The sequence below is a fragment of the Neopelma chrysocephalum genome, unplaced genomic scaffold (genome assembly GCF_003984885.1).
Source record: "Neopelma chrysocephalum unplaced genomic scaffold, ASM398488v2 Primary Assembly neopelma1_119, whole genome shotgun sequence".
Taxonomy (NCBI): domain Eukaryota; kingdom Metazoa; phylum Chordata; class Aves; order Passeriformes; family Pipridae; genus Neopelma; species Neopelma chrysocephalum.
The window spans coordinates 1,145,908-1,161,576 of NW_020897781.1; the positions used below are offsets into that span (position 1 = coordinate 1,145,908).

Below are 15,669 nucleotides of genomic sequence, written 5' to 3' on the forward strand. Positions count from 1 at the left end.
CATAGGAATTGCTTCTATAAACAGTTTCAGTTGCAACAGGGTAAACAGGAAAAGCCAAACTTAGACATATAAAAAAGCATGCAATGTGCTATTCTGAAACGTGGAAGTTGCCCTTTAAGGGAGCCAGTCATCCCACGGTCTTAAAATTCTCTTTTTTTTTTTCTTAATAAGAAAACAAGGATGTGAACTAACCACCTCATTTTCTAATGAATATTAAAATTCCCGTTCTCTTGATTATACTTGGTAAAAAAACAGCTCAAAACATTCGACTAAAGCCTTTGAGACTTCTGGCCATGTGACATAACCGTGTGGAACAATGCTACCAAAGTTCAGGCTCATAAATGGAATAAGACACACGTTATTAAACCGAGGAGCTCCACAGAAACGCTCCGCTGAGGTCAGAAATCACAGAACAACCACCTGCTTTTACAGACAGACCAAGAAAACACGTAAAAGACCAGGAAAACTGAATTTCTCACGACGCCTCATCTGAAAGACCCCCCCAGCAGCGAGCCATGCAGGTTCAATAGGCAGCAGTTCCCCAGGCAATGTCGGTGTTACCCATGAGTAACTCACACATACTTTTTTTCCCTGCAAAACCTGCACGTTCCAGGTTTCTGACAAGCATATGAACAACGTCAGTCTTGATCACACATCATGAACGTCAAACTCGCAGAGCCCTTCACCTGCAGGTTATCTGGCAACTGTGCCACCGAAATGGCAAGATATTTAAATTTTTCCTACTGATTTTAAATTAGTTTGAACTGGTTAACTGCTCACAGTGATACAACAGTCCCCCACAAGTGTCCTGGGCTTCATTTTCCACCAGCAGAATGTCAAATAGCTCCATACCTCATATGATCGTTACATATACAGTGAATCAGGAAAAAAGAACACTGGGTAAAATGAAAACCTTGGGGTATCCTCTAAGTTCTACAACAGCATGAAGTATGCAGAAGAACAAATAAAACCTTTTAATGTATGCAGTGACTTGGAGAGTAATATCCCCTTTAGAAATGGCTTGTCCAAGTTTTAAACATGTTTATTATCCTCTTTGCATCTGTCCACCTCCATTAAGTCTTTTTTCTTCCAGAAAAGTAAAATAAACCTGGATGCTGCTCCTTGAGCCAGTTATGTCCTGCAGTGCTTCATAAGAGAACAAAAAGACAATCCAGTGACAGTAGCCAAGACTAAAAAACACTTCACAGTTTTTAAAGTCAGGAGAGACTGACCACTTATAATCCCCCAAATTAGTGCATTTCTTTTTCATATCAGACAGACAAAAACTGCTGGGTTTGGTTGTTTTGTTAAATACAATCTTTTTCACTGTGTTCTGGCTTACTCCTCCCTCCTTTATTTTTTTTTTTTTAATATAACCCAGGACTTAAAATGACTCAACATCCTCAAATTGTTTTTGAAGAAAAAACGTCAGAAACATCTACAAAGCCAGCAACAGCCTAGACTGTGCTTTTAGATCTCCACAATCTTCTTACCACTCGCTTCACTGTCATTTTACACACTGAAAAGTCTCATTAAACTTGATGCCCTATTGTATTCAGTAATGACCACTTAAAAGTGAATCGTTTATCAGAAGATCTTTTTCAAGTGATTAAAATAAATTGATACCTGTGAATCTGAATAAGATGAAAGAAAAATACGTCCCTTAACTCCCTGCTTCTGTAAAAATCCTCTTACCAGACCACAGCGACATCCCCGACTGGTGTGAGAGCTACAGATCAAGCGGGCAGCCTTCTTTTTGACGTGGGCATTTCACTTTGCTTCCATAAAGATGAGATAACTGAAGCTCAGCTGAGTGAAATTCAAGTAATAGTGAGAAGACTGGAGAGCAGGGACCTCAAATACATGCTGGAAGGACCTCCTGAGCCATAGAACCCCTCAGAGAGCTATCAACCATCCCCTTTTCTAATGTATCCAGCTTTATTTTAGTTTATTTTAGTAGGTCTTCTGCCTACACCATGACTGTCCCCAAATTTCACTTCTCAGCTGGTCGGGCAATCTCTAATTCCCAGCCCGGATTTATGACTGCCTTATACTCATTTGTCTTTACGCCAAGTGGTGCTTCAATTTTTAAGTAAAACCTAAAAATCCTCCAACCAAGAGAAGGATGATGGATAGAGGGCAGCCCCATCATTACTCCAGTTTATCATGACAGAAGATGAAAGTGCTGATTCCACCTGTCACGAGTCACGGATCGGAACCCGCGGTGCATCAATCACCCGCGGTCACCATCGATCCAGGCTCGCCCTGTCCTGGTGCCAGCTGAGGGCACCCTGCTCCCTGCACGCAAACCCAGCCACTGAACTGAGGCAGAATCTGTGCTATTCCATTGCCATGAAGGGATTTCCAACCCCGGAGCGCAGCCTGAACCGTCTAAATCTGATTTAGCTGGAGATCATTCAGTGAGTGAGTTACTGCGAAAGAAACCAGAACGCGGCATCAGCCATTCCCCACAAACACCTGAGCTGCAAAATAAGGTACAGAAACTTGAGTTTCTTTAGAAAGATTTAAAAAAAAAATAATACCACTGTTTAGACATGAGAAGTGAAAGGAGACACTAAGTCTGCCACTACCTTGTGCAGTTATTTCCCTTTGTCCTACAACTCCAGTGACCAGTTGGCCACTTGGACAGAGCTTGGAGCAACCTGGTCAAGTGAAAGGTGTGCCTGCCCATGGCAGGGGGGATTGAATAAGATAGTCTTCAAGGTCCCTTCCACCCCAAACTACTCTGTGATTCTTTCATTCATTCTCTGATTCTGTGACCATGAAAGTTATTTATCTTTTGCCATTGAGGAAACTGAAGGAAAACAGAATAATGGATATATGAAGTGAACTTTTCATTCTATTTAACTGGTCAGTTTTCTCAGCATAGATGAAAATAAACATTTTCTCCTGGAAATTTACATGTAGTCCTCACAAAGCTGCTGCTTGCCCTATTCAGTGTCACAAATGACATCCCCACCTTCTGAGAGTATTATTAAAATACAGCACTAATCATTTCTCTCTCTTTATGCACTAGAGAATCAAGCTGCAATGAAGAAAACACAAGAGTATGCTGAAAAATCAGCTCTCCACACCTAATGGTTCACATCAGCTGTCTCCAACAGATCACCAGTAGAAAAACATTCATTTCCATGTGCACGTATAACAAAACAATCAATTGCTGCTCATTACTTACAGGTCCAAAATTAAACTGCTCGAAATAAAGAACATGCAATCTGCAACACCCCAACTGTTTCCACAGACACAGGAGGAACAGTAAAGCTGTTCAACATCGATCAAATTTGGATTCAAAACCTTTGGAGCTGCTCCTTTACTGCAAATATTTTGTATTTTGTTTGCAAAGTACCACTTTGTGAAGCAGTGAAACAGAAATTTGAGGACAACCACTACAGACTGAATATTTTCTTCCACGGATCAATACCACACACGTTTTTAAATTTTACAGAAAAAAAATTGGATATAAACACATCGGCAGTAAGAAACGAGGCGGTGACCTGTGTTTTCTTCTCACTAAAGATTTCCCTTGAACGAAATAAAAATAAAAAATATAAGAACACCAACTTACGAGAGAGCGAGTGGGTGCCTTTGGGTAGGTACTCGAAGAGCAGGGAGCTGTCCTCGCCCAGCATGTCGGCCTTCAGGGACAGCAAACTGTTCTTACTCATGAGAGCCGCGCGCAGGTTGGCGACCGTGGCGGCCTGGAGCGCGTCCTCCTTCTCCGGGGTCAGGGGCTGGTGGATGTAGCTGGATTCCCCGCCCAGGAGAGCTTCCTCCACGTTGGTGTAGGGGTCCGGCCGCTCCCCCCTGCTGTCAGAGCTGCTGGGCTCTGTCCCTGTCACATCAGCACCTGCGGGATAGAAGGGGCTGTCAGAGACATGGGAAAACACGCGGCTGCGGGACCACACGCCTGCCCCACCGGGGATCCAAACAACAGGAGCAGGAATGGAGCAACACTTATTTTGGCTTTGTTTTTCACATGAGAGTGCTGTTTCTCATCCCTCTTTTCCCAAAATCCCTGAGACTTGGCCGTTCAAAGGTTCAATGAGAAGTGCTTCCCTCCAAACCTGGGAGTTCTGCTTTTCCAGCCTGTGCCCACCTGCCCCCTCCGCTCCTGCCCCACCAACTGGGCTTAACCACAGCACCACACACTCTGAAGGCAGGGCAGAGGGAGGGAGAGAGGTATTGCCTCCTTCACAACCAATACTTGGATAAAATTAAGATTTCAAGGTAGTCTGCTAGTAGTGAAATTACATTCAAAGGTTTAAGCTCTGTTTTCTTCACAATTTTACTCCAGTAGTTCAAATTTTCATTCTTTAATTTCTTCCCCATGATGAAGGTTTAGAAAAATCCAGTAATAGACAGCCTCTAATAGTGGGCTGCTAAGTAGTATTAATTCCTTGGGGTCACTTATCTAGAAAATACACAGCAATCAGTGGTTCCCAGCACCTATCAGAGAGTGGGTTTTATACAGAAGTGATACAGTTAAAAAACCCCAAAGATACACATCAGCCACTTTACAACAACAGGTAGCTACAAAGAAACTGTATGAAAATGTAATGAATTATTAATAAAAATATCAATTACTGAACCCAAACAAAACCAAAAAAGCTATGATGAGGTAAATTCCTCCCTGTAAAAGCGCAGTTTATTTTTGTATTTCTTGGGAGGTCTAACTGAAGATTCTCTTTTGTTTGAACTTTGACTCTCTCATAATTTTAAATAATTTATGTATTTTTATGTAAAGTGACTCTTAGACTCCTCTCTATTCTTCACATGAAACAACAAAAATAATGTACAAAAAGGGCTGTTAGCCCATTTATAAAGTGCATAAAACAAACTGCAATTACCTACTCCACCATCTGCAGCAGCAAACACAGCTGACACACTCAAAACCCAGCTGAGCACCTGGCAAACCCAGCCAAAGCCTCCCAAACTTATGCCTTTGTAGCATTTCTCCTATCAAGATGTAGAGGGAAAAAAATCCAAATCCAAAGAGATAATGAGCAATCAGATGGAAAAGGAAGCTGTTTTGCAGATCCTGAACATTTTATTGCCTCCTCATTTAAAACAGATTTAAAATCTACTTAAAGCAAGAGGGAACTATTACAGCTCAAAGCAGTGGGACGACATGTACAAAATCAATACACAGACCCACCCTGTGCTCCTCAGGGCAAGGAATTCAGGTGTTGGCCACACACACCACTGCAATAAACTTACTCCTGCCCAGGTTTCAGGGCAGCAGAGCCCAGGAGAGGGGAGGAGGCAGAGTGTGACACACCAGCACTCGGTTTCCGCAACTTCAATCCAGGGCAAGGCATTAATCTGCAGAGCCTTATTAAAAAATGCTAATGAGGACACTGGTACCGTGCCCACCTCCTGCAGCCTGGAAAACAGCTGAAGGAATATCATTATTTTTATCTCCATTTTACAGGTGGTGGCTGCCAGAGGAAGGCGCAGTGACTTGCTCGAGGTGTCCAGCCCACGGAGCCAGGAGCAGCCAGTGGACTTCCCAGACCCAGCCCAGGGCATGTCAGATTCCACAACACGTCCAGATTGGCTTTACTAAGCTGCACTGTTCTGCCAACACCTCTTACTCTTCAGTTTTTCCACTTCTTGCAAAAAACAAACAGCCTCAAAGCAAACGATAAGGAAAAAGCAATCACAGGCAGAGTGCTCCCACACCCTGGAGATGTAGGGAATACTCACGACTGAGGGCTACCAACACAGTAGGCAGTTCATAAATGTGAACTATCAGAGATGCTCTCTGTTTAAAACAAACCATTTCCCCTCCTCCATCTGTGTTTTGCTTGTACAGTATCATATTATCAGTTTTATTCAATCTTAGCCAAGAAGAATTCAAATGCTTCGAATTTTTACGTATTTTGTCACCCCTCTGTTAATGGCTCACAGGGATAGATATTATTCTAGATGATAATTAAGGTTTTTTTAAAACAAACCAGCACGTCCACATAAAGGGAAATTACAAGACATTAAGAACCGGCAGCTGTTGGAAAAGGTGGTGAAGAAAGTAAATTAAACTTCAGCCCATTAAACTGGGAAGGTAACAGATCTTCAGCACATCAAAGCCATGATAACACCACAATTCCTCTGCTCCTCACTGCCTACATGGGGAATCACAGCACATAACTCGGGCCAGAAAAGGTGTTTGTCCACAAAACTGTGTTCCCAAATAACCAGGCAGGCAGGAAAGCACCTTGTGTTTTCTGCCATCCTTTCTCAGAGCCTGTTACAGCTGCTGATTGACAGTTGCCAGAATCCGCTGCTGCACATAAACACTAATTGCTAAAACACACGCAGATTAATTGTAACCACAACAAGACATTAAATGTTCCTCAAAAGCCAAGATTAGAGACAGACAGTGAAATAGATGCTTTAGAGCTTCCAGTATTTATAGCTGATGTAATATAATCAAATACACATTAAGGCAAAATAAATATCCACTTAGTCACACAAGTACTAAAATACTCCCGGCACACCAAAACCCAAAAAAATGCACCAAGTTCCTCTCCACGGCGCCTCCAAAACCACTTCTCTTTTCTCTAGAATGCAGCTCCTTTTAAAAAGATTTAGCCAGAGAATTATATGAATCGAAAGCATCCGTCACTTCCCAGTAATCTAAACTGTTTACTACGGCTTCAGCCCCACGTAAACCAGGCTTTAGTCAATGAGCTTCTATTCTGCAATTATTCACTGCCACGGGTCCCGCAGCCGCCCGAGAGCTCCATCCAAGCCCTCCACATCTCATTTTTCACACCGCTGGGACAGCCTCTGTGACTGCAGAGATCCGGGCTCCGCATGCAGGAAATCCCGAGCTAAACACGGGATTAATCCTGCTCGGAAAACTGAGCTCATTAGTCTCTTTAGCGAATCATTATTTCGCAGTTATTCTATTACACCAGCCTGCTTTCCAAACACAGAAGCTTTAGAAAAGCTTTCTTAGTTGGTGACTTGAAAGAATATTTTATTATTGGGGTTTGGTTTTGTATAAAACACAGGGTCTATTTTTTGACAATTCTGGCAACAGTATTCCCACGCAGCCCTGAAACTCTGAAAGCAACGTTTAACTGGTAAAGTTCTTACACATGAAAGCCTCATGTAACAGGGATAGAGGGGGCCTGACCCTGAGCACCTTCTCACAGAGGTCACACATCCCAGCTGATCTCAAAACACGCTTCCCAACCACGCTGGCCAGGCAGGCTTTAACAGATCCATAACAAACCTCATGCCAGGACAGTGGGAACAGTACAAGATTCCCAACACACCCAAGGAGGTCACTGCAAAAGCCCTGAAGGTCACATAAACCGAGCTCCTGTCACACAAACCCAGCTATGGGAAAACCAAGCTGCACTAGTCAAAAAAATCAAGCACTACAGACACCTGGCAGCCCCTTGGAGAGGGCTGTGGCACAAATAAAAGTGATGGAAGTTACTAAAAGTACCCAAATTATATGATAATGTGATAATTTATTTTCCAAGATCTAGGAGGAAATTGACAGTAAAAAGGCATTAAACCTAGTCCAACAACTAAGCAAAGCACACGTGCCACCTCAGAAACAGCAAGGAAAAGTTTCTCTATTTTAAAGACTCCATTTGACTACCCTAATTAATTACTTTAATACAGAAAAGGATTTTTTCCTTGTATTTCTTCTCCCTGCTTCTGACATTTTTCCTCATTACAGCTTAAACTCATCTGTTACCAAACTACCTGCTCAGCGTCTGCTTCTCTCACACCATTTATTTCTTGTTTGTACTGTGTTTTAACCTTCTCAGTAAACCCCCAGTGGGGTTTCCCAGACTCCCAATGCTATTATTCTCTTTCATAATTCTTTTTTTTCTAATAATTTTTTCCTCTTTTCATCTCTCATGCAGACAGCTGAACATCTAGAAATCTCTAGCTGGAGGACTAAACCCATGAGAACAGAGAAAGGTGTGAAGGAAAACCACACAAGGTTACATCTGCTGCTGGAAAATTCAAAGCAGAAACGAGCTTTTTCCCTAAGAACTAAAGGCAACGTTTTGCCAGGTCAATCTTCTGCAATACTCCTTGTTTCATTAGAGTCTCGAGGTAAGAGGAGATCCAAGGAGTCTGTCATCTCTTCAAAGTCCAGTTCTGTTTGGCAGGAACACAAAGCAGTGACGTTTATCCCTCGGTTTTCCGAGTCTCTGGGATGCCGAGGTCGCGCGATGGAGGTGACCCCCCCCGGCAGCGAGGGGGGAGCCAGCCACAAACAGGGCAGTCCTTCAAAGGAGGGCAACTGTCCCCCACTCATCATTTACAGAGCTTTAACCCCGTTTCTGTGTTTCTCCACCACCCTGGCAAACTTCAGGAATCTCTGAGGAGCCCTTCCAATCCCTCAACGCCCCTGGAATTCAGCGCCGTTTGACACAGCACAAGCCACTCCCCAGCACACCTTTCTGAACCAGAGGTTATCCCTGCTCAGTTAGATCCTGTTGCTCAGCACCTTGTACAGCCCAGTTAAGAACATCTGCAGGGGAGAGAGAGCACAGCTTCTCCACAGCTCCACCATTTGACCACTCTGTCAGGAATTTCCTCCTTTCACCTCATGAGACTCTCCCTTCCTGTAACTTGTGTCCATTACTTCTCATCCTTTCTCCATCCAGATTATGAGAAGGGTCTGGCTCTGGGCAATCCATCTACCCCCATCCTCTTCTCCAGGGTTAAATCAAGCCATTTCAGCCTCTCCTCATACACATCATCTTGATGGCTGGGACTGCTCAAGCTTGTCAAAGTCTTTCATGGCCTGGAGATCCCCAAACTGGATCCTGTCCTCCAGATGCTCTTCCTAAGGCAGGCAGCCAGATTCCACTGCTGCAAGGGCACACGGGCCCCTCTTCAGCTCCTTACTCACCAGAAGATTTTCTGCAAAGCTGCTTTCTCTCCCCTTGGCTGCCAACCCAAACTGCTGCACAGGGTTTTTCTGTCCCACATGCAGGACTTCTCACTTGCCTTGGTGGAATTCATGCTGTGCCTGGCACCGCTGGCTTCCAGCAAATCATCCCTCCCAGCCTGGTGCCATCCAACAACTTGCCGAGGGTTCACAACATCCCACCACTTAGTGAACAAAGTCAACAGCACTGGCCCAGGAAGCAGCCTGTCATGGATGCAGGCATCTCACTTCCTGGGGCAGATGTTTAGGATCTCCTGCACACAGCTGGATAATTTTTAGTGCAATGGCAAATGTAATTTTTTTCTGTTTACAACACGACAAGTGGAAAGGGCGACAGGAAGAGGTTCCAACATCAGCAACTTCTCCCACCCCAAATTCCTGCATCCTCCCCTGCTACTCCTTCAGTGGCACCAAGACCACAAGTGTAGTTGTGAAGTAAACTTGAGACAGGAACTAATCTGTTAAAAATAAACTGATTTATTAAAAAAAGCTATTTTTAAACCCAGATCAGTTCCCCAATCTGGTTCTCTACATGGGTGCACAGACATTTTCACCGGAACAACTGCAGGAGGGCGTGGGGGTGCAATTAAGCACCAAAGGAAAGTGGGAGCCACTTAAACTCAGCTTTTGTTTCAAGGATGCAGTCAAATTGTGACCTGAGCCGAACTCTTTTGGAAAAAACTTAGGTGAAATCAAAAACTTAATTTTCTGAGGTTCTTCTACCTATTTGTGTCAAGCATCTGCCCGAGAGCAGATTTCATCTAGAATTCCAGGGATGATGTTTCTTGTGTAAGTTTAGAAAGATTTGGCTCCATCTCCTTCTGTACAAAAGATAATTAATTTTTAAACTCTCAGGAAAAAAAAGAAAAAGAAAAAGAGCTTTCATTTCATAGTGATTTTCTTCTTGTGACTAAAAAAAAAAGGAGCACAGGCTGGCAGAAAAATGACGATCTTTTACCAGCTGCTAAAAATATCCTTGAAGCTTGTGTTTCAGATACCTCCTCCTTTCTAACAGAAATCCCTCAAAAGTGTTTCACAACTTACTGTTTGTTAAACAAACCCCAGTGTTCTCACTCATTGCAATATTTACACGGGGAAGTGATGCCATGAGTTATATTGGGTTTGATTTGCACTGTTTTACAAACAAAACAGTAGACATGTGGATATAATAAATGTGCACAGCATTCAAAATAAGTTCCAATTTCCTAGTGCAGGAAACTATCAAGCAAATATAGACATTTAACCACAACACATATGATTGTTAAAAACTGCCTTTATGTTAAAGACTGCAAGATATCTTAAGTGAATCCTTATGGAACCAAAAACAGTCTCCTTCAGGTTCTTCTTCCAGATTTGAGTCCTGCTACAGCTTCTCCACCATGACTCAAAGCAGGGTGGTCTGGGACTGTCAGGATTTGGGTTCTGAAAAACTCCATCCTGTATGAAACTCTCAATTTCCAGTGCTGTTCCTGTTTCTGGAAGGCTCAGGAGGAGCACAGAGGCTTCAATATAATTTTCAAGCCTACAGCCATAGGATGTTCACTGCCTGTGCTTTGCCAACAGAAACATTCTCCTCAACACCTCTACAATAATGTTGCTAAAATAAATCAGGCTTGTTCTACACAAGTACCACCTGGTTCTACGTTGCTACTTCTGCAGTGTATTCCAAAAGCACAAGTGTATCTCCATCTTTGTCTTCCTCAAAACAGTAACCAGTGTACAAAGAACAGGAAAATTCCCTCCAGAACTCCAGGTATCTGGAAAAAAATAATTAATTTTCAATTCTTTCCCATAATATTTGTTTTTCTACCATTGAAACAAGTTCTGCAGATAATTTTCCATGGTCTGTGTTAGCAAAAGGATCTCCTGCCCCAATCTTGCTGCTTTTTGCTGCTCCCCCACGGCCTGTTAATGACCTCAACTTAACTGTTTGTGAGGCTACAGAGAAAACTTGTTCAGCTACTTATCTTCCGAAACCAAAATAAAACAGAACTCCCAAATCCAAAAAAAGAGAGAAATGGTTAAACTGGGTGAGTTTATTCTTTCTGAATCTATTCTAAAATGGAATAATAGAGTGTCTTTGAAGGAGCAGGAATGACTGGGCAGTGCAGAAATACCTTAAGCCACTTTTGTTTCCCTAAAATACGCAGAGAATTGTACAGTAACTTGAGACTATCACTTTAAAAATACTAAGGTGGACTGCAAGCTTAACCTCTTTTTCCAAGGCTCATAACTCAAGCAGTTAAAGGACTGATACTATTCCCTGTGCTCCTCGGGACAGAGGGAACCTCTTGCTGCTCATCAGCACAGGAACAGACACAAACATGAAGGGACAGAAATAAAACATTCAAGTACCACATTAAATATGAACACTAATGATATGACAATGCTGAGTTATAAACTCTAAAAACCCTCAGAATGAATATTTACCTTTTGAAACAAGTGCCTGTAAGAAATGTTAAAAAAAAATAAATAAATCAATCTGAGACCAGTACAGCAAAGTTTGGGTTTGATTCCTATCACTGCATCTAAAGAATTAACTCCTACCACGTTTTAATGCAAAACCACTGCAAATAGGGAAGTTAAAGTCCTGAATAGTGCTGATTGCAAAGAAGGAGTAGGATTTATGTTAAAGTACTGAAAGCTTCTTGATTTCTCACTTGTAATTTCAGTAAAGAAACAAAAAGAAAGAGGGGGGAAATTGTTTTTGAAAAGTTGAGATCTCTAAAGACGAGCCCAGTGTAACCTTGGCACAAGGAACAAATAAAACAGTGAGAAGGGCACTCAAGAGGGAAAATGCCTCTGATCTCTGGAGTTACAGCAGATTAGCAGAATCAGGGCTGCTACCACGGGGAGGAGGAAGAGGAGGAGGAGGGTTTGGGAGCCTGGGGAAAAAGGAATGTAGGGTGGGGAAAGGAAACAGACAGTGAGCTTTGAGCTAAAGCTGGTTTAGGGTGGAACCATTTTAAAGCCAGGGTGTAGCCAGGGAGTGAGTGTCTGGGTTTAAAGGGATGATTTTAGTTTCCAAACTTGAAAATAACCTGACCTAACCCTTCAATAACAGAAACTCCAAAGTCACTCCCATACAGATTGTATCCTAATAATTTCATTAGCCTGTAACTGTGGCAATACAGAGAACCTGAATTATTCACTGAGCACCCTCTGCATAATTCACCATATGGTCACAGAGGTCAGTGGGGCTCGGGGTGGGTTTTTTTAGCTTGGTTTTGCATTTTGATGCAACTCACAGCCACCTCCACACAGTGCACTGGCGCTTCAGTGTACACCAAGAGTTCCAAGGAGGGTCCAGAAACCTGGGCAGTTCCATAAGCCCCAGGAATGCAGGCTAAGCCGATTTCGGGCTAAGAAAGAATTCAGGGGGTGGCATTAAAGCACAAAGCTGTAACCCCTCCAGGTCTGGCTGAGAAAGCAAGGCTGGCATTGCTGACCACCACTGCTTATGGCATTGAAGTACCTCCCCAAGTAAAACACCATTAAAACCCTCTTGTAGCAAAGGAAATTTTAATACCTTGCACCATAAACGCAACTTCATGAAAAGACGGGGGGAAAATGCAGTAATGAACTTAATTTTCCAAGTGGCAGGCAATTTGTACTTTATTATTACCTACCCTCAAAAATACTCCCAACACCTTTCCAATAAACTGAATGCTTTGATCCAAAATGCCTATCCTCCTTAAAAAGTGATCTTTCCAAAATGAGGCATGAAAGAATCACAGAATATGCTGAGTTATGATCTAAGTAACAAACTAACGGTAGGAAACCATTGAAATTTTGAGCCTATGTCGGTTTAGGACATCAGATATTTATCTGACAACTGAAATTTTAACCATTCCAGTTTTCAGTCATGGCTGTGACAAACACTTCAACCCCTGCCCGAAGTTTTCATACTGCAACCAGGACTCAGACCATGGTAGGTGGATTGGACACTCTATCTCTTCAAAGCAAAGTCCATTTAAAGGGAGAACAACTGACTGTATTCTGTCCCAGGGAGTTTTCTGGCTCCCACACTGCATGGATCATTTCAACACCACACGCTACCAAGAGTTTCCTTAACACCTCCTTCAATACATTTGTTTTTGTCTCATAAAACAGAACAAAAATCTTTAAGAGTTCCTTCAACACCTGGATCCTGAGTACAAACACCACACTCATTACCCCCCCCCCTTTTCTCATTTTGCAAAATCTGTATTCTTCTACTTGGACTGATACGTTTGTCAAATATCACAACAGAGACAATGGAATTTTCAATGGAATTATTAATAATAATTTGAAAATATGAATCAAGGAAAGATCTGCATTGACAGAGGGACAGAGTTATAGGAAGCCTTGGTAGCTTGATGAGAAAAAGACTTTTTTCAAGAATAAAATCATTCACCTGCCTGCACTCAGACAGGTCCAGAGACCTCACCTGCACAAAACAGTTGAGAGTTCATCTAGAATGGGTTTTCTTGCCTCTCTCTGAAGCCTTCTGCAATGTAAGCTCACTATATGATCCAACTGTTAAGCATCTGTGCTCACCAACAGCTCCTGTAATCATAATTTGCTCTCTAGAAAGCAAGGCAGGAAAAGGGATGGGGAAAGGCTGACGACAGCAGCTGTCTCCAGGCGTCCCGGGGAGCTGCCAGCACAGCTCCCTGCAGCAGGCACTGCCATCACATGTGTGTCATTGGAAAATGAGGAACTCGAACGTCTCCTCACCAGGAGGGAGGAAACTTGTGCATAATTAAAGATTTTGAGAGGGAAAATGTTAAAGGGACCGTGAACTCTGCAAAGTCAGGAGGACGCAGTGCAGTCCTGCCCGTCCTTCCCGTGGAGGTCACAACTCTGGGCTTAATCAAGTCCTGAAGCTCTTCTTACAGAATACAGAAATTCCACTGCATGTAACCAAAGGAAGGCAAAGAGTTCCCAAAGCACAGACTCTTTAAAAAGGACTTTTCTGGTTTTAAAATAATTAGCTTCATTTCACAGTCAATTGGCACACAGAAATCCACTTGCAGCTTTTGGGTGCAAACAATCAGAAGATGTGTGGGAGTATTTCCTCAGAAATAAAATTCCTGAATCATAATTACTATGCTTGAATTAACACATTAATAAAGCCATCAATAAATTCTTCAAAAGACACCCTTCCAAGTGACAGAGTTTTCCATTACACAAAGAAGCAAATCCAGCAACATTTTGCTACGTGGCTTGGTGAGAAAAACATATATATGAATTGTTTCATACAAGGAATGACAGGCTGACATCCTGAACAACCCAAACAGGATGAGAAAGAGAAAACTTAATGTGTTTGATGCTGAACAGACAATCCAAACTAATAAACTGAAATTAGCATGAAAAGATGGTCCCCATTAAGCTTTGTGCTTGACTGACACCACCCTGGGAAACTGAGAGCTGAGTCCCAGTCTCAATCCAGCACCTCAACTTTGTTTGCATTCTTTTGCAAATCCTATTTGATCATCCTTTCTTGGATGAAGAAGACTCCTCATGGCAGACATGAACAATCTTTTGCTATTTCCATGATGTTTGATTACCATTAATACGATTACTCCAGACACTCCTTTTTATTTTAATCTGTAATGTTGTAAAATTCAAAGACTCTCAGCAGCATCCCACTCACCAGCATCTGGGAAAGAATCAACTGATTCACAAAGAATTTTTTTACCCTTTCAATTAAAAAAAAAAATCTTTGTCTTTTTCAGACCTCATTGATTAGTAATTAAATACAGTCTGCTTAAATATCTGAGACACTTTAGTACACCTGCCTGCATTGATAAGAACATGTTTGTCACTGAAAGAAGCACCACTGGTGAGTATGAATGAGCTGTGAGTTGTTTGAAAAGCAGTTTCAATGACTGCAATGTGCTTCTTTGTAATACAACTGGAATGAAGTAATCCTGTGTAATACAGGAGCAGGAGCAGCATTTTCAGTCTGTGAAGTATACTGCCCCAAATAATCAAAGGGTGATGCAGTGGTTACTTGCAAGATTCCCCTACCAAAATGCTGCTGAAATGCAATGCTGTTTGCAACCAAGACCAAATGAGTACCTTGCTCAGTTTTGGGAAGACTCAACTTTGAAGCTGGATCCTCCCAAATCAACTTTTGCATTGCCAGAAGGTCTGTGTTAGTCCTCCAGCACAGAGGCATTCACAAACGGTACCCAAATTATCCCACAATGAGGGCTTTCAGCCTTAGCAACCAGCATCTTAAAATAACTGATTAGATCAGAAAAGTGAAGGAGCCTCAAAGAACAAAGAGTTCTAGGTAACTTTCTTTCCTCTTAGTTACTTATGAAAGAACATTCAACACCCATTTCCTCAGCAAATGAGTAGCTTTTCATCTTAGAAGTGAACAATGGGACACTTCTAAATAAATGAAGTGAAAAAGAGCCCCAGACTATGAAGTGTGCTTTAAAGAATGAAACCTGACACGACTAAATCAAAGACAACTTCAAGCTGAACGTTAAATACATCCCAATTATTTGTTAAAAGTGTCTGCACTGTGTCATTATCCATTTGCACACAAGAAAATCAATTATTCTTCAAGTTTGCAACACCCCTACACTACTGCTGAATTCTAACAGGAGAGGGAAGAACCTGGGGCACCAAAACTCAAACTAAGCAGAACCCTGTAGCTTGGCAACTTGGGAGACGGAGCAGTTTGCAGGAAAGTTGCTTCCACCTGCTGGATATGGGAAATA

General features: G+C 42.3%; 1 protein-coding gene across 7 annotated transcripts in view; it reads right to left on the bottom strand.

Annotated features, from left to right (window-relative positions):
* ZBTB46 (zinc finger and BTB domain containing 46) overlaps window positions 1–15,669 on the bottom strand; it is a 48,405-nt gene that overhangs the window by 13,876 nt on the left and 18,860 nt on the right. For all 7 annotated transcript variants that reach the window (XM_027697279.1, XM_027697281.1, XM_027697284.1 and 4 more), the window contains one exon: window positions 3,587–3,868. In XM_027697279.1, coding sequence (XP_027553080.1) covers window positions 3,587–3,868 — 282 coding nt within the window. The remainder of the gene's footprint in view (window positions 1–3,586; window positions 3,869–15,669) is intronic.